This window comes from Loxodonta africana, chromosome 7, assembly GCF_030014295.1.
Source record: "Loxodonta africana isolate mLoxAfr1 chromosome 7, mLoxAfr1.hap2, whole genome shotgun sequence".
Lineage (NCBI taxonomy): Eukaryota > Metazoa > Chordata > Mammalia > Proboscidea > Elephantidae > Loxodonta > Loxodonta africana.
In genome coordinates, this window is record NC_087348.1 from 47599161 (window position 1) to 47619337 (window position 20177).

General features: G+C 41.7%; 1 protein-coding gene across 1 annotated transcript in view; it reads left to right on the forward strand.

Annotated features, from left to right (window-relative positions):
- PAMR1 (peptidase domain containing associated with muscle regeneration 1) overlaps nt 1-20177 on the forward strand; it is a 94887-nt gene that overhangs the window by 15453 nt on the left and 59257 nt on the right. Inside the window, exons 2-3 of the mRNA XM_003412280.4 lie at nt 10141-10317; nt 14679-14807. Of these exons, the coding sequence (XP_003412328.1) occupies nt 10141-10317; nt 14679-14807 (306 nt within the window). The remainder of the gene's footprint in view (nt 1-10140; nt 10318-14678; nt 14808-20177) is intronic.

Genomic DNA, 20177 nt, shown 5'->3' on the forward strand with positions numbered 1-20177 from the left:
TGCCAGTTGGCCAGCATTATTGCTTTTGTAAAACATTTTTAAATGTGAAAGGCAAAGTAAAGTTTCCTCGACTCCACAAGCTGGCAAAGCTGGAAGTTGTCCAGCTTGCTCACTTCCTGCCCAGCCCTGGGATTCTGTAGACTTCCCTTTCCCCCCAGAATCAATTCCCTAAAAAAACTTTGGCATTTCTCTTTGTTTCAACAGACAGAACCAACTCTTCCCTCCTGAGCTCTTTCCTCACTGGTTAAGTGAAGGGGTCAAACTAGATGATTTTAACCTAAAAGAAAATGTATTGCCTACCTGACTGAATCATTTTCAAGATTAAATTACATGAAGAATATAAAAGTACTTTAGCTAATGAAATGCTAAAGTACCTTAACATACTTATATGAAAAATTCAGAACTTTCTATTGCTGTTGATGTTTCTCTAATCCTAGTTTCTGGAACCAGCCCTTAGTGCCATATTGAAATTCTCTGAAATTTGTTCAGCTGAAGCCAGATGACCATGTGCCCTTTCCCCAAATGTATTTCTAATAAAGGGAGGGAGCAGAGCCAAGATGGTGGAATAGACAGATGCTTCCGGCGAGCCTTCTTCACAACAAAGACCTGAAAAAACAAGTGAAATGAATATATTTATGACAAGCTAGGAGCCCTGAACATCAAAGGCAAGCCTGGAAAATGAACAGAGGGGCAGGGGGAGGAAGAGACAGTTCAGAAGTGGAGAGAAGTTACTGGACCTGAATTGTGGGGAGCCCTCAGGAACCATTCCTGGAGCGGCAGTGGCGGACTGGTACTAGTGTTCGGTTGCAGTTTCCTCAGAGAGAAGCAGCCAGCCACATAGCCTACTCACACCTCCGGAACACAAGAAGAACAGCGCTCTTGGCAAAAGCTAAGTACTTGCGTATATTTTACCACGCCCCACCCCCCCAAGCCAGCTTCAGTGGCTGAATTCCCTGGGCCTGAGATAGGCCCTGTTGAGTGCTTAGAGCCATCCTCCCAGCCTTGGAGAATGAATAAATTTACAGTTTGGGGGGAAAGATAATTTGCCAGCTCCACTAACCTGGGAGCTCAGGACAGAAGCGGCTCCTGTCCAGGCATAAACGGTCCGTGGACTTTGAGTATCTTTTCCCTCTGCATGGACCTGTGTGGGCCTATTTCAGGAGACTAGGCCCTTGTTGGCAGACTCCAACCATTTCAGCTGTGTGGCAGAGAGGTGGGTGTTTGATGTTTGACATTGCTTTGTCTATTAAACAGGGTCCTCACCTACCCACATCAGAGGCCTAAGGACTGGTAGCTCCACTCAGGTCACCCAGCCACCTGCGACAGTGGTCGAAGGATAAGCGGCATCTCCCAGTCCTTACAACCAAAAACATTGGGTGCACATGGTCCGTCTGCAGAACCCACCCACCTGTACACTCTAGGGAACAGGGACACACTTTCCTCAGAGACACATGGGGGATGATTCTCAGCTCACTGCCTTGTTCAGAGAGTGACCCCCTGTTACAACCAGATACTGGTACCTACACCAATCACCCCTGCCCCTCTAAGGCTGTAGGACAGAGCCTCCACACACTTGATGGTCAGCTACCTGGACACCTGAGCTGAATTCATACAAGGAAAGTGAATGGACTCCTAGACTGATATACCTGATAACAGCTCTAGCCATCTGGGGACAGGATGTCAGAGCTCCAAAGGCAAAAATAATCAAGCTAGCTCACTCAAGTAACCCATTTGGGCATATTGAAACAAAACAAAGCAAGAAGCTATGACACAGTAAGCAAACATAAACTAATACAAAAACTTATAGATGGCTCAGAGATAACAGTCAATATCAAGTCACATAAAGAAACAGACCATGATCGCCTCAACAAGCTCTCAAAACAAAGAATCCAGAGATCTTCTAGATGAAAGTGCCTTCCTGGAATTTCCAGAGCCAGAATACAAAAGATTTATCTACAGAACCCTTCAAGATATCAGGAAGGAAATGAGGCAATACACAGAACAAGCCAAGGAACACACAGATAAAGCAATTGAAGAAATTAAAAAGATTATTCGGGAACATAATGAAAAATTTAATAAGCTGGAAAAATCCATAGACAGACAGCAATCAGAAATTCAGAAGATTAACAATAAAATGACAGATGTAGACAACTCAATAGAAAGTCAGAGAAGCAGATTTGAGCAAGTAGAAGGCAGAGTTTCTGAACTTGAAGATAAAGCACTTGGCACTAACATATTTGAAGAAAAATCAGATAAAAGAATTAAAACAAAGAAGCCTTAAGAATCATGTGGGCGTCTATCAAGAGAAATAACCTACGAGTGATTGGAGTACCAGAACAGAGAGGGATAACAGAAAATACAGAGAGAATTGTCAAAGATTTGTGGGCAGAAAACTTCCCTGATATTGTGAAAGATGAGAAGATATCTATCCAAGATACTCATCAAACTCCATATAAGGTAGATGTTAAAAGAAAGTCACCAAGACATATTATAATCAAACTTGCCAAAGAGAGAATTTTAAGAGCAGCAGGGATAAGTGAAAAGTCACCTACAAAGGAGAGCCAATAAGAATAAGCTCGGACTGCTCGGCAGAAACCATGCAGGCAAGGAGGCAATGGGATGACTTATATAAAAAATTGAAGGAAAGAAATTGTCAGCCAAGAATCATATATCCAGCAAAACTGTCTCTCAAATATGAAGGTGAAATTAAGACATTTCCAGATAAACAGAAGTTTAGGGAATTTGTAAAAACCAAACCAAAACTACAAGAAATACTAAAGGGAGTTCTTTGGTTAGAAAATCAATAATATCAGGTATCAACACAAGACTAGAACACTGGGCAGAGCAGTCAGAAGTCAATCCAGACAGGGAAACCAAAAAAATAAATCAAGATTAAAAAAATGCTCAAAACAAGGCAACAGCAATGTTATTACGTAAAAGAAGACAACATTAAAACAATAAGGAGGGACTAAGAAATGCAGTCATAGATCTTCCATATGAGAGGAAGATAAGGTGATACAAAGAAATAAAAGTTAGGTTTAAATTTAGAAAAATAGGGGTAAATAATAAGGTAACCACAAAGGAGACGAACTATCCTACACATCAAAATAAAATACAAGAAAAAAATAGAGGCTCAGCAGAAACAAAATCAACAAAAACAAATATGAGGAAAGGACAATATATAATCTACTCAGCACATAAAATTAAGTGGGAAAAAGAAACTGTCAACAACACACAAAAAAAGACATCAAAATGATAGCACTAAATTCATACCTATCCATAATTGTTTTTTTTGTTTTAATCCATAATTACCCTGAATGTAAATGAACTAAATGTACCAATAAAGAGACAGAGAGTGGCAGAATAGATTAAAAAACAAGATCCGTCTATATGCTGCCTGCAAGAGACACACCTTAGACTTAGAGACACAAACAAACTAAAACTCAAAGGATGGAAAAAAATATACCAAGCAAACAACAATCAAAAAAGAGCAGGAGTGGCAATATTAATTTCAGACAAAATAGACTTTAAAGTTTAGTCCATCCTAAAGGTTAAGGACACTACATAATAATTAAAGTGACAATATACCAAGAAGATATAACCATATTAAATATTTATGCACCCAATGACACGGTTGCAAGATACATAAAACAAACTCTATCAGCATTGAAAAGTGAGATAGACAGCTCCACAATAATAATAGGAGACTTCTAATAAAGGGAGGGAAAAAAAAGTCCGTGAGTTTGCTCTCGTCTGCTTACTGTGTTTTTAATCTCTTCTGCTGGTGAACTTTAAATATTTCTTATCAGCATATTTCAGTTATCTATTTCTTACATTTAAACTTTGAGGGTACTTTCCTGTCTCTGCTCAAGCTGGAGGAGAAAGACGGATGGTGAACTTGCCAGACCAAAGGGGAAGGGGCCAAGTCATAAAACCATGAAAACCATTGCCTCCAACCATCAACTCTGTATTCCTGGGGAGTGGGCTTATCTTTGCAAAGTACTTTCTGTGATTTTATTTACACTTTCCTATTTTTTTTTTTAGGGTTGCAAAGGAAACCCTGGTGGTGTAGTGGTTAAGAGCTACAGCTGCTAACCGAAAGGTCAGCAGTTCGAATCCACCGGCTGCTCCTTGGAAACTGTATGGGGCAGTTGTACTAGGTCCTGTAGGGTTGCTATGAGTTGGAATTGACTCCATGGCAGCAGGTTTGGTTTTTTTGGTTTAGGGTTGCTGTGAGTTGGAATCAACTCAACACCAACGGTTTGGTTTTATTATTTTTTTGACCATGTGAGGGGAGCCCTGGGGATGAGGTGGTGAAAGCACTCGACTGCTAACTGAAAGGTCTGCAGTTTGAACCCACCAGCCCACTCTGTGGGAAAAGCTGTGGCAGTCTGCTTCCGTAAAGATCACAGCTTTAGAAACCCTGTGGGACAGTTCTACTCTGTCCTATGGGGTTGCTGTGAGTTGAGATTGACTCCATGGCAATGAGTTTTTGGTTTTAATCACATGAGGAGTCTCTGCGCGGTGCAAACGATTAATGAGCTCGGCTGCCAACCAAAAGATTGGAGTCCATCCAGAGACACCTCGGAAGAAAGCCCTGATGGTCTACTTCAAAAAAACCAGCCATTGAAAACCCTATGGGGCGTATTTCTACTCTGACACATAGGGGGTTGCCATGAGCTGGAATCCACTCAGTGGTAGCTGGTGGGTTAACCTTGTGAGATCCATAGATTCAGTGCTAATATTCCTTCATGGCTATTCATTCATCCTCATGGCATCCAAAATTTCCTTATCATTGCTTGTGATTTTATATTTGCGTGGTTGGTCCTATGATTAACGTCTGCTCCTCATCTAAGCTGTGAGCTCTGTGAGGGCAGGGATGGTGTCCATTTTCCTCTCCATTGTATTGTAGCACCCAGCCACCTGCCTGTGACGTAGCTGGCACTCAACAAATATTTATGAAATGAAAGAATGAATTAATTCACTCACATTCTTGGCACTGCTCTTGGTGGGAAAACCGAGGCACACAGTAGTTAAATGATTTGCTGTGGGTTAACCTTTCTGTTGAGAAGACAATGTATTAGTTTTCTGTTGCTGCTGTAACAAATTACCATAAGCTTAGTGGCTTAAAACAGCACATTGTTATTTTACAGTTCTGGTGGTCAGAAGTTTGAAATGAGTCTTTTTGCGGTTAGGTGCCATCGAGTTGGTTCCAACTCATTGTGACCTTTTGTATAACGGAATGAAATGTTACCTGGTCTTGCACCATCCTCACAATCATTGCTGTGTTTGAGCCCATTGTAGTAGCTACTATGCCAGTCCATCTTGTTGATGGTCTTCCTCTTTTTTGCTGACCCACCCTCTACTTTACCAAGTATAATGTCCTTCTCCAGGGATTGGTCCCTCCTGATAACATGTCCAAAGTAAGTGAGAGGAAATCTTGCCATCCTCACTTCTAAAAAGCATTCTGGCTATACTTCTCTCAAGACAGAGTAGTCTTATTAAGTGAGTCTCATGAGGCTGAAGTCAAGGTGTCACCAGGGCTGTGTTCTTTCTGGATGCCGAAGGGGACAATCCATTTCCTTGCTGTTCCTGGCTTCTAGAGGCTTCTATATTGCTTTACTTGTGGCCCACCTCCATTGTCACTACCTCCATTATCACTCCAAGCTCTGCTTCCATTGCCACATCTCCTTTTCTGACTCCGAGCCTTCTTCCTCCATGGACCCTTGTGATTACATTGAGCCCACCTGAATAATCCAGGATCATCTTCCCCTTGCAAGATCCTTAAATTAGTCACATCTGAAAATTTCTTTTTGCCCTGTAAGGTAACACATACACAGTTTCTGGGGGATTAGGATGTGGATACCTTTGGGGGACCATTGTTCTGTCTACTATACACAGAGTCCTTGAAAAGGAGCTGGCTGCCTGGCTTAGCAGACACAATGTAAATAGACTTCTCTGGATCATTTTCTTCAGCTAAGATGATGCTATGCTCACGCCTATGACATAGTGAACACACCTCTCAACCTACCTAGAAAGTTAATATAATGGGCTAAGGAGGGCAGAAGTGGGCTTGCTTATTGACACAAAGAGAAAGGCAAATGAAAATTTTTTAGAGAACTAATTCCTGGATAAGGAGCCTTGATGGTGCAGTGGTTAAGCGCATGGCTGCCAGCCGAAAGGTGGCAGTTCGAACTCACCATCCACTCTGTGGCAGAAAGGTGGGGCAGTCTGCTTTTGTAAAGATTACAGCCTAGGAAACCCTATGGGGCAGTTCTGCTCTGTCCTGTAGGTTTGCTATGAATTGGAATCTACTTGACTGCAAAGAGTTTTTGGTTTTGGTAATTTCTGGGTAAAAGGGAGGCCTGCAGAAATTCCAGGACTGGGCAGGAGGTAAATAAGCCCTGCTGCTCAGAGGGAAACAGGCTGGAACTGTTCTTAGTTTTGCCACTTCTGGAGCTGAGCAAACCTTACTTGACTTTCCACATTTAAGTACAAAGTCTTTAGGAGCCCTGGTGGCACAACCATTAAGTGCTCAGCTACTAACTGATAGGTTGGTGGTTTGAACCCACCTAGTCATTCCACGAAGGAAAGACCTGGTGATCTGTTCTTGTAAAGATTAAAACCAAAACCAAACCATTGCCACTGAGTTGATTCTGACTCATAGCAACCATACAGGACAGAGTAAAACTGCCCCATAGGGTTTCCAAGGGGCAGCTGGTGGATTCAAAATGCTGACCTTTTGGTTAGCTGTCAAACTCTTAGCCACTTTGCCACCCAGGCCCCGTGTAAACATTACCCAAACCAAAAAACCAAACCCATTGCCATTGAGTCAAAGATTACAGCCTAGAAAACCCTATGGGATGTGGACTTACTGTGTGTCTAAATTAACACCCAACAACAACATTCTACACTGCCTTTCCCTGCCTCCAGTCTATTTGTGCAAAAGTTCTGGGGATTTAATCATTCATTCATTGATTAAGTACAAAGTCTTATAAATGCTGCAAATAAGTTTTACCTTGTCAATGCTCCCCAGGAGTTACTAGTCTTTATAATTTCTTACAAAGTCTACAAGGATGTAGTAATTGGCTTAGGGTGAGTAAGGGGGTGGGGCGAGACGTAAGTACCATACTCCATAGACATTTCTGCTGTTCAGAGGCTGAGAGAGAACATGGGGCTGGATGAGGCGCGAGCTGGGCCTGATCATGTAGGCCCAAGGCAGGTAACCTGGACCAACAGTCCCAGAAACTTCACTGAGGGAGGGAATGGGCTCTCTGACCTCAGCAAATTATGGGCCAAAGCCAGTTCTCCTAGCTTGGCCTCTGCACTGGACCTGCTGGATGGAGACTTTTGACTAGTGAAGGGAGAGTAGCTATAGAGTTGAGGCTGTATTCATTTGGCAAATGTTTATCAAGTGCTTCTTGTATGCCAGATCCTGTCCTAGGAGCTGTGAACAAGTTAGATGTGGTTCCTACTAGCTTATGGTGGCACAAGGGAGACAAACAGTAAGCCAGTAAGTGAAAACAGAGAACTCTGTTCATCCAGGGAACATCAGAAATGATGGCAAGCTCAGCTAAGTCAGTCCTAGTGTTTGCATGTGAGGGGCTCACAGAGTAGTGGGAGGCAAAACCTCAGTGACGGTATCATATGAACTGTGCCAATGGTACCCAAATGCCCTTTGGAGGACCTTGCTTCTCCACCAATGTTTGTGGAAAAAATGAGGAAAAAAAACAAGTAAATTTTTCATAAAACGAAATCTATTCAACTTAAGGAACTATCCCTTATTGTGCAAGTGGCTCCTTTCTGTTATACTAGAATGTTCTTGAAGGAGCCCTGGTGGTATAGTGGTTAAAATGCTCAGCTGCAAACTGAAGGGTGAGTGGTTGGAACCGACCAGCTGCTCTGTGGGAGAAAGAAGTGGGAGTCTGCTTCCATAAAGATTTATAGCCTTGAAAACCCTGTGGGGCAGTTCTACTCTGTCCTATAGGGTCACTATTATTGGAATGAACTCGACGGGAATGGGCTCAGTGGGTTAGAATGTTCTTTTGCCCTGAGACTGAGAGTCCATGGGGATAGTTTCTTTAAATGTCTTCACTTGGCAAATTAACAGTGGTCAACCCTGTGTCCTTGGGTTGTGCAAAAGGTTAACAAGCTAGTCTGCTAACAGAAAGATTGGAGATTTGAGCCCACCCAGAGGCACTTTGGAAGAAAATCCTAGTGATCTACTTCTGAAAAATCAGCCATTGAAAACCTATGGAGGTCAGTTCTACTCTGACACACATGGGGTCTGAGTTGGAATTGATTCAATGGCAACTGGTTAACCCTATGTCAAATCTCCAGATTTGGTGCGGAAAATATCAAATTAAAATATGAAATTGAAGACTTTGGAAGCCACCACGAATGCTAGAGTAGGTTTACATGAGCCTACAAAGCATGTTGGGAATTCCTGCCTGAGGTTTCTAGGGAAAGCTTCATTGGGACCTCCAGTTTGCAGTCTTCCTCAAATACCTGACCTTTTCTACCTCAATTATCCCCTTTGTACAAAATTTTTAGAAATGAAGAGTGGGAACAAGGAAGAGCCAACCAAGGCCAGAAGGTCTGTTTCTTAGCCTAGGTTCCTCTGTGAAGCCTCAGACTGATTCCTCTTACAGATCTTGCCAGATGGTTTTTTCTTTTTCATTTACTTAAAGTTTATTTAAAAAAAAAAAAAGGGAAAGAAAAAAAATCCTACCCAGAAAGGAATACTTTTTTTCTCATGGGAAAGAACTGTTGGTTGTATTGAGGACTGAATGAAGCTCTGCTAATGAGTTCACCCTGGTAAAACACTGAAATTCCCCCAAACATACTAATTAAGGTACTTTTTGTCTTTTCTCTTGGTTTTAGCTTTGAAGATAACCACGAGAAAGGCGTGTTGTAAAATCAAGGAGCCAAGTTTGGAGGAAATGATATAGTTTCTGTTTGGCAATTAGCCTTGCAGCTAATGGCCCAGTGAGAGAGTGGTCTCCCAACCTTTTGCCTGGCCCACATGTCAAGACTGTAATGTACAGTTGTACAGTTGAATGCCCTCTCCCTGGAGTTGTGCAGTGCACAGCCTGTGTAGCTGTAAGCAGTGACCTGGTGCACCCTGATAAAAATAGAAATGAGCATGGGCTCTGTATTAGCTTCCTAGGGCTGCTGTAACAAATACCCCACATTGGGTGGTTTAAAACAACAGATCTTTATTGGCTCACAGTTCGGGAAGCCAGAAGTCCAAACTTAAGGTGTTATAGGGCCATGCTCCCTCAGAAGGCTCTAGAGAAGAATCTTTCCTTGACTCTTTCTAGCTTCTGGTGGTTTCTGGCACTCCTTGGCATTCCTTGGCTTGTAGCAGCATCATTCCAATCTCTATCGTCACATGGTGTTCTCTCTCTCTGTGTCTCCTCTGAGTCTCTATCTCTCCTCTTCTTTAAAGGACACCAGCCAATTGAATTTAGGGGCCACCCTGATCCAGTATGACCTCATCTTAACTAATTCCATCTGCAAAGACCCTATTTCTAAATACGAACACATTCTGAGGTTCCAGGTAGACATGAATTTTGGGAGGGCAATATCCAATCCAGTTCAGACCACTAAGAGATGTATACTTGTTTATAAATTATATAATTGTTCTATTGTCACTCTCCACTTAGATTACATATTAGTAATGAATGATTTCTTTCCTTATTTTTAAGGTTAAAAAATGAAATTGAATAGCGGTTCTAATGTTTTCTATCTATAGTGGAAAGGGTTGTTTTGAGCACCCTTTGAAGGTAGGCCCGCCTCACTTTGGAGATCTAACTTAGAAAGAATTCATATGGATTTTCTCTATTATTCAGGCAGAGCAACACATTTGTTGTAACCCAAGGTTGCGTCTTAGCAGGACAACATCTATGACGCATGTTGTTATTAGGTGCCATTGAGCGGACTCTGACTCGTAGTGACCTTGTAGGACAGAGTAGAACTGCCCCGTAGGGTTTCCAAGGACTGGCTGATGATTTGAACTGCCGACTTTTTGGCTAGCAGCCATGCTTTTAACCACTATGCTACCAGGGCTTCTGTGACATATAGGCGTTACCATTTCTGTCAGGAGCTAGGTCCTCACCTGCTGGTTTTCCCTTTCAGAGTACACAGTCATTAACGAAGCCTGCCCTGGGGCCGAATGGAATATCATGTGCCGTGAATGTTGTGAATATGATCAGATTGAGTGTATCTGCCCTGGGAAAAAGGAAGTTGTGGGGTATACCATCCCCTGCTGCCGGAACGAGGAGAATGAGTGTGACTCCTGCCTGATTCACCCAGGTGAGTGTGAAAAGGGAGACCTCGGGTTGCCCTCGTGTTGTCAGAGGTAATGAAGGGAACACAGGCTCAGCTCAGGTGGCTAAACGCCTGAATTCTGGCAGGCAGCCATCAGGGGCTGTGGCGCCATGATTATTAAAAGTGACACAGTTTAGCTTGTTCTAACTATAAAAAATACCCCCTATTGCTTTTGAGTCAATTCCAACTCATAGCGACCTATAGGACAGAGTAGAACTCCCCCTTAGAGTTTCTAAGGAGCGCCTGGTGGATCCGAACTGCTGACGTTTTTGTTTAACAGCCAAGCTCTTAACCTCTACACCACCAGGGTTTCCATGCTAACTATAGGCAAAGGAATTTGAGGCATTGGTACTCTTTTCAGTGTTAAACTTGTAAAGCTGTGATTTATCCACTTATTCATTTAACAAATATAGATGGAACAGCTGCTATGAACCACATCAGGTACTGGGAATACAGTGATAAAAAAAGACACACTCCCTGCATTTCCAGTGCTTACCGCCTGGTGGGGGAGGTAGAGAAGTGAACCAGCAGTTATGATACAGCATGGTAAGTGCCAAGAGAGGCACACGGTACCATGGGAGCATGGGTGGGGATGGAGGTACGTGGAGGCAAAGTCAGGAGAGACTTATTGGAGGAGGTGATGTGTGTGCTGAAGATAGGGGCAGCAAACTGTATGGTGTGAAGGAGATCTAGTAGTAAGGTTAAGCCAGAGGGGATGGCATGTGCCAGGGCCCTGTGGCAAGAGAAAGCATGGAGTTTAGAGAATTCCAAGTAGCTCAGTCTGGCTGAGAAATTTGTGTGTATGTGTGTATGTGATGAGAGAGAGACAGACAGACAGACAGAAGTGAGTAAGAGAGAGGAGTCTGAAGAAGACAACAGGGGCCAGATCCTAAAGGGTTTTATAAGCTATGCTCTGAAGATTGGGCTGTATTCTGAAGTTATTTTAATACAAGTGAAGATATTTTAGTAAATCAGTAAAAGCAGATTTCCTCTTTGGCTGCAGTATGGAGAAAGGATTGAAAGAGAGGCAAGACTAGAAGCAGGAGAGGAATGATGGGGACCTCAATGAAGACAGAGAGAGGGCGAGAGATTTGCAAGCTATTAAAGTGAAGCAGAATGACCAAGACTTTGGGATTGGTTGGGTGTGGAAGGAGAGGGAAGGGAAGAACAGGAGGCAAGAATGATGCTCTGGTTTCTGGGTTGGACATTTGGGAGGCGGTCCCAGTAATATGAGAATGTCTTTGAATGAGATGAGGTCTCCTCAGGTATCTTGCCCTTTCCTTTGTCTTTACATGAGTTTGAATCCCTCCCCCCACCCCCCAGCCATTGCTATAAAAAAAAAAAAAATTGCTATAGAGAGGATAATGATTACTTTTTCTTAACAATTGCAGATCTGATAACCTCCTTGAAGTGTCTGTTTGGGTGGAGGCTAGTGTGGACACTGATCCTTGTATTAGAGAAGATGCCTCCAATGTGATTAAAAAAAGATTAGCAGCTCATTAAACTTCTTGATGCCTTTACATTTTCTGCCTTACATTTCTGACTTTCCCAGGGAAGCCTTTTCTTTTCTAGGCCAGGTCAAAAGGAAGACAGAGGTTTTCAAATACACTTTCATTAGGCTCAATGGATGTCACAAGTTTACTTTGGGAATTTTTGTCATTTCTGTATTCCCCCCTCTTTTAAAAACACATTACAGCCAGAAACCTTCTTTCTTTCATGGAAAGCTTTAGAAAAGGAAAGAAATTGGAGCTCAAGTATACAAATGACACCTCAAGCCATCTCTCTTCTTGGAAGAAAATAATGCTGAGCTTTAAAAGAGGAGCGTCCTTGGTGTAACTTACACATTTAATTTTAGAAAAGAAACCCACAGCCCAAATTCCCTGACGGGTGAGTGTGGTTGGTAGGGAAACAATTGAGTAATTCTCCCAAGCTTTTCCAGGAAATGTTGAGAGCTAAGTCAGGGGCTATTGACTAGGGATGCTTTGCTGTGGTATGGAAGCCTTTAAATGATTTTCAATTATTTTCAAGAGCCTAGAAATTTTAGAGGCTATAGTTGGGGTGTGGGGGAGCTTTGGCTTTATGAAATGACATGGGGGCTATTTGATAGGCAAGAAAACTTCATCAGTCGTGCCAGGTGTTTCCTATTGCATCACACAAGAGGCACGCAACATCTGTGGTCCCCGCTTGAGTGATGCCAGCAATGGTCAATGGATCTAAGTAGTGAATAATTGTCCCACATCAACTGTTTGGTTAAGAAATGTAGGCTAAAGGCATTTTTTAAAACTAATTTTCGGAATAGTGAGTTGATGCCCCAGGAACCACCAGTGGTGATCAAAGAGATTTTGGTGTGTGTGTCATTATGAACCATGAGTTTTTATTTATGTGCTTTAATTCACTGCAGTCATTATTCATTTTAACATACACATTGTCCCATCTTAGAACAGTTTCTGTGTCATTGTGACATGACCACACTATTCTGTTTATGCTTCCTTGATTTCTCACATGACGAGACATTTCAGACTCCTCTTGTACAGGTACTGCCCCATATCTGGAATCAGCGATTTCTCTAAGGAACCTTGGTTTGACCCACAATCTGGGCACTAAACATTTTCCTGGCTATTGGACTATCATTATTACTAGTTTTTTTGTTTTAGTAGGTGTGACTATGATATCTATTTGTTAAAAAATAAAGTAATAAGTTCATAGTGATAGTCAAGTTCAAATGCACTATTACAAAATTATTCACTTCTTTGACTTTATATTTGTATTTCATTTATCTCATGCTGAAAATTCTGTTTCCTAATAACCTAATTACTTATTTGCTTTATGCTATAGTTTGATATTATACCATGATATAATTGTGCAAAATAACAATACCACCGTTAGTACTAACAATAAGACCACTAAACGAAGTTATGGTTTCTTTGTGGTTATTTTTGACCTTAGAATATATCACACTAGGTATGGTACAGTCAAAATACTGTGTTTTAAAGTCACTTGTAATTTCTTTCTCTGTGGTACTAGGCCACATGCTTTACCACATAGGCTTATTGGTTTGTCTTCTGTATTCTAAAATATAAGCAAACATACATATATATTCATATTTCTTCCCCCTTCTTGCACAAAAGATAGCATACCATAAACTCTATTAACTGCCTTGCTTTTTCCTGTTAATAATATATGTAGGAGATCATTCCAGGTCAGTATATAGCTGTTTTCTTCATTTCTTTTCACAGTTGCATGTGACTCTATCATGTCGATTACCATAGTTGATGAACATTTGGATTGTTTCCAGCCTTTTGCTATTTTAAGCAATACTATAGTGAATACGGAAACCCTGCTGGTGTAGTTGTTAAGTGCTATGGCTGCTAACCAAAGGGTCGGCAGTTCAAATCCAACAGGCACTCCTTGGCAACTCTGTGGGGCAGTTCTAACTCTGTCCGATAGGGTCGCTATGAGTCGGAATTGACACAAAGGCACTGGGTTTGGTTTGGTTATAGTGAATACTACAGTGAATAACCTCAGATATATGTCAGTTAGTATTTTTGCAGTGTATCTTTGGGGTAGATTCCTAGAAGAGAGATTCCTGGGTCAAAGGGAGAGGCATGTGTAATTTTGCCAACCACTGTCACATTCTTCTCCGTACATTTTGCATTTACACCAGCGGTACTTGTTTTCCCAAAGCTTTACAAGAGAATGTGTGTCAACATTTTGGATTTTGGCCAATCTCATAGACAAGGAATGGTATCTCAGTATAGTTTTAGTTTGTTTTTCTATCATTATGATAGAAGGCAGTTTTCTCTCTGGTGGTGACCATGGCTACAGCAGAGTCATGGTCTGGGAGGGATGGGTGGAAGGAGTGTGGATGGTGACTTCCAGAAGTGTCTGGTGTTTGATGACAACAGCAATGGCACCTTCGTTGGACCAATTTTGTTATGCGGCTTTGTGTGTTCTAGGCCGTGTAGCTATGAACTTGGCCTTTCGGCTCTTCTGCAAATTCTGTGAGCTATCTAATATCATTTTAACATAGTCTTATTCATCTTAACCATAAGGCTGGTTTTTGTGGCTTGCACCTAGGGTTCTTGATGGTGATTGTGCCAAGAAAGGGAGTTGGCAGGGCCTTTTAGGGCAGATTCTAAGTTGACTCGCTTCCTCAGTGGCACAGTGGATAGGAAGTTAAAGTGGCAATTGTCATGTGTGAGAGGGTGGCCTTTGGAAGGCACAGTGACTCACTGCGAACCATTTATGGGCCACAAGATGTACTGGAATTTGATGTGCTTTATCATGTAGTTGATCAGAACTTGGAACTGTGTATTCTAATACCCCACTTTTTGCAAATGTTTTAGGTTGTACCATCTTTGAAAACTGCAAGACCTGCCGAAACGGCTCATGGGGGGGCACTCTGGATGACTTCTACGTGAAGGGGATCTACTGTGCAGAATGCCGAGGGGGCTGGTATGGAGGAGACTGCATGCGTAAGTAGACCCTGAAATAACTCTACCTCTAGTGTGTGCTGTTACAAAGGCTCAGCTTGCAAAGAACTAAGGTTTATCTTGTTGGAATCTGAGTTCTGGAAAGCTTGTGGCCAGAGGGCTTTCTAGGTCTAAAGAATATAAACAAGAAAGGCATGTTTCTTTCTTGGGTGTGGACTGGGGACATCTGTTTTCAGAACTGTTGGCCACAGGAAGATTTTATCTGCTTTTAAATCTACCCTTTCTCCTAAATGAAGCCAAGGCATTCTGCACACAGCGTGCCTTATGTCCATTCCAGAAGTGGTTGTGTGGTAGCATTGGCCAGCAGACAGTGAATAAGGCTTCAAAAATGTTAAGTCTGTAGTACGTTTTCAATGTGAAATTCTGTTGGTGAACTTCTTTCATTCTGAGTTAAATTCCTGCAACCCACAGCAAATTTTCAGCATGCCACTTATCCTAGGAAAGGCATTCTTTCTGGAATCTACTTGGTTTCAAAGAATTGTTAGTTGTTGTTAGGTGCCATTGAGTCGGTTCCGACTCATAGCGACCCTATGCACAACAGAACGAAACACTGCCCGGTCCTGTGCCATCCTTAAAATCGTTGATATGCTTGAGCCCATTGTTGCAGCCACTGTGCCAATCCACCTCGTTGAGGGTCTTTCTCTTTTCCGCTGACTCTGTTCTTTGCCAAGCATCATGTCCCTTTACAGAAACTGATCTCCCCTGACAACATGTGCCAAGTATGTAAGACGCAGTCTCGCCATCCTTGCTTCTACGGAGCACTCTGTACTTCTTCCAAGACAGATTTATTCGTTCTTCTGACAGTCCATAGTATATTCAATATTCTTCACCAACACCACAATTCAAAGGCATCAATTCTTCTTCGGTCTTCCTTATTCGTTGTCCAGCTTTCACATGCGTATGATGCACTTGAAAACACCATGGCTTGGGTCAGGCGCACCTTTGTCTTCAAGGTGACATCTTTGCTCTTCAACACTTTAAAGAGGTCCTTCGCAGCAGATTTGCCCAATGCAATGCATCTTTTGATTTCTTGACTGCTGCTTCCATGGCTGTTGATTATGGATCCAAGTAAAATGAAATCCTTGACAACTTCAATCTTTTCTCCATTTATCATGATGTTGCTCATTGGTCCGGTTGTGAGGATTTTTGTTTTCTTTATGTTGAGGTGTAATCCATACTGAAGGCTGTGGTCTTTGATCTTCATTAGTAAGTGCTTCAAGTCCTCTTCACTTTCAGCAAGCAAGGTTGTGTCATCTCCATAATGCAGGTTGTTAATGAGTCTGCCTCCAATCCCGATGCCCAGTTCTTCTTCATATAGTCCAGCATCTTGTATTATTTGCTCAGCATACAGATTGAATAGGTATGGTGAAAGAATACAACCCTGGCACACTCCTTTCCTGACTTTAAACCACTCAGTATCCCCTTGTTCTGTCCGAACAACTGCCTCTTGATCTATGTAAAGGTTCCTCATGAGCACAATTAAGTGTTCTGGAATTCCCATTCTTCGCAATATTATCCATAATTTGTTATGATCCACACAGTCGAATGCCTTTGTGTAGTCAGTAAAACAGGTAAACATCCTTCTGGTGTTCTCTGCTTTCAGCCAGGATCCATCTGACATCAGCAATGATATCTCAGGTTCCACATCCTCTTCTGAAACAGGCCTGAATTTCTGGCAGGTCCCTGTCGATATACTGCTACAGCCGTTTTTGAATGATCTTCAGCGAAATTTTGCTTGTGTGATATTAATGATATTGTTCTATAATTTCCACATTTGGTTGGATCACCTTTCTTGGGAATAGGCATAAATATGGATCTCTTCCAGTCAGTTGGTCAGGAAGCTGTCTTCCATATTTCTTGGCATAGACAAGTGAGCACCTCCAGCACTGCATCCGTTTGTTGAAACATCTCAATTGATATTCTATCACTTCCTGGAGCCTTGTTTTTCACCAATGCCTTCAGAGCAGCTTGGACTTCTTCCTTCAGTACCATCAGTTCCTGATCATATGCCATCTCTTGAAACGTTTGAACATCGACTAATTCTTTTTGGTATAATGACTCTGTGTATTCCTTCCATCTTCTTTTGATGCTTCCTGTGTTGTTTAATATTTTCCCCATAGAATCCTTCACTATTGCAACTCAAAGCTTGAATTTTTAACTCAGTCCTTTCAGCTTGAGAAACACGGAGTGTGTTCTTCCCTTTTGGTTTTCTATCTCCAGCCCTTTGCACATGTCATTATAATACTTTGTCTTCTTGAGACTCCCTTTGAAATCATCTGTTCAGTTCTTTTACTTCATCAATTCTTCCTTTTGCTTTAGCTGCTTGACGTTCTAGAGCACGTTTCAGAGTCTCCTCCAACATCCATCTTGGTCTTTTCTTTCTTTGCTGTCTCTTCAGTGACCTCTTGCTTTCTTCATGGATGATGTCCTTGATGTCATTCCACAACTCGTCCGGTCTTCGGTCACCAGTGTTCAAGGCGTCAAATCTATTCTTCAGATGGTCTCTAAATTCAGGTGGGATATACTCAAGGTCATATTTTGGCTCTCGTGGACTTGCTCTGATTTTCTTCGCTTTCAGCTTGAACTTGCATGTGAGCAATTGATGGTCTGTTCCACAGTCGGCCCCGAACGTGTTCTGACTGATGATGTTGAGGTTTTCCATCATCTCTTTCCACAGACGTAGTCAATTTGATTTCTGTGCATTCCATCTGGCGAGGTCCATGTGTATAGTCCCTGTTTATGTTGGTGAAACAGGGTATTTGCAATGAAGAAATCGTTGGTCTTGCAAAATTCTACCGTTCGATCTCTGGGATTGTTTCTGTCACTAAGGCCATATTTTCCAACTACTGATCCTTCTTCTTTGTTTCCAACTTTTGCATTCCAATCACCAGTAATTATCAGTGCATCTTGATTATATGTTTGATCAATTACAGACTGCAGCAACTGATAAAAATCTTCTATTTCTTCATCTTTGGCCCTAGTGGTTGGTGCATATATTCGAATAATAGTCGTATTAACTGGTCTTCCTTGGAGGTGTATGGATATTCTTCTATCACTGGCAGCATTGTACTTCAGGATAGATCTTGAAATGTTGTTTTTGATGATGAATGCAACACCATTCCTCCTCAAGTTGTCACTCCCAGCATAGTAGACTATATGATTGTCTGATTCAAAATGGCCAATACCAGTCCATTTCAGACCAGTAATGCCTAGGATATCGATGTTTATGAGTTCCATTTCATTTTTGACGATTTCTAATTTTCCTAGATTCATATTTGTACATTCCAGGTTCCAATTATTAATAGATGCTTACAGCTGTTTCTTCTCATTTTGAGTCATGCCGTATCAGCAAATGAAGGTCCTGGAAGCTTTACTCCATCCACATCATTAAGGTCAACTTTACTTTGAGGAGGCAGCTCTTCTTCAGTCATGTTTTGAGTGCCTTACAACCTGGGGCGGGGCTCATCTTCCAGCACTATATCAGACAGTGTTCCGTTGCTATTCATAAGGTTTTCACTGGCTAATACTTTTCAGAAGTAGACTGTCGGGTCCTTCTTCCTAGTCTGTCTTAGTCTGGAAGCTCAGCTGAAACCTTCCCTCCATGGGTGACCCTGCTGGTATCTGAATACCGGTAGCATAGCTTCCAGTATCACAGCAACACGCAAGCCCCCACAATACAACAAACTGACAGACACATGGGGGTTCAAAGAATTACTTATGCTTTATTGAAGGGGTCTCCTTTGAGATTCAATAATTCCTTGAAAATAGGATGGAAAGCCAACTCCTCACTCAGTTTAAGATTCTCCTCTGCAGTGCTCCTGATTGGTGAATATCCCTTTAAGAGTCTGTATCCCAAAGCAATCAATGTACAAATTGCTATTATTTCATTAAGCTTATTTAACGTGCTTCCTATTTGAATCAGAAACAGCCAGGATAGTCATACAGTCTGAGCAGTTTTACTTTTACAAATGATATTCCTCCCAGTTTATAGAGATGGAGGATGGAATATTATCGGCATTTTTTGCCTGATCCAATGTGTAGCAAAATGCCATGAGTTTCATGAGGCTATGGTAAAGGGCGAAGCGTGTGGTCTGCAGCTGGGAAACTCAGCTATGCCTGGAGGAGAAGGGGTTTGTTGGGCCTTGAGTAAACCCAGGAGTTAAATTATCCAGAACACAGGTAATTAAAACAGTACTAGTCTCAATTGCAGACTTTAAACTTCAAAGTCATTTTAGGTGTTTTTTTTTTGAAATTTAATACTTGGTAGATTATCTTCCAGATAGATTTGCTGTAGGATTTAAATCTGGTCTTCCTTTGGCAGTGGTTCTGTGGAGACTGTGGCATAATAATCAAGAGCACAAGCTATGGAATGATATAGACCTGAGTTTAAATACTTGCTTTGCCAGTCACTAACAAGAACAAACAAATCTGTCTTGGAAGAAGTACAGCCAGAATGCTCCTTATAAGCAAGGATGGCGAGACTATATCTCACTTTGGACATGTTATCAGAGGGGACCTGTCCCTGGAGAAGGACATCATACTTGGTAAGGTAGAAGGTCAGAAAAAAGAGGAAGACACTCAAGGAGATGGATTGACACAGTGGCTGCAACAATGGGTTCAAGCATAACAAAGATTGTGAGGATGGTGTAGGACCAGGCGGTGTTTCGTTCTGTTGTACAAGAGGTTCCTATGAGTCAGAACCAACTTGGTGGTACCTAGAAGCAATAGCAATGTGACCTTGGCCAAGTCACTTAACCTTGCTAATTTTAATGTCCTTTTTTCTAAAATGGGAATGATACTAATATTATTGTTTTGAGGATTAAATGAGATAATGCATGTGAAGTGCATAGCACTCTACCTGGCATATAAAAAGCTCAAAAATGCAGTAAATAATCATCATCATTATTCTATATGCTCTTCAACTGGCAAGCTAGCAGGTGGTCTAGAAATAAAACTACTTTTGTTGTTAGTTATTGGATATTAATTAGAACTATAATATACAGCTTTAGATTTTATATTGACCTTTGGAATATATAAGATAACTTTGTACTTTTCCAGTGCTTTGGATCATATGAAACATTGCTCTTTGTGTGAGTGAATGGGAAGGGGTATATGATGGTGTTGGAGTAGTAGGTTAGGGTCAAATGGCCTTGTAGATAAATTAGGTAAAGAGTTTAGATGTTATTCTTAGTACAGTGGAAGATGAAGAAGAGTTGTGAACTAGGGTGTGAACTAAGTGCTCTGAGAGAACCCAGATAAGAGAAAAATTAACCACAGGGAATCAGGAGTAGGGAAGGTTTTAGGGAGGAGATGAGCTGTGCCTTTTCCGAAACCCGAAACCAAACACATTGC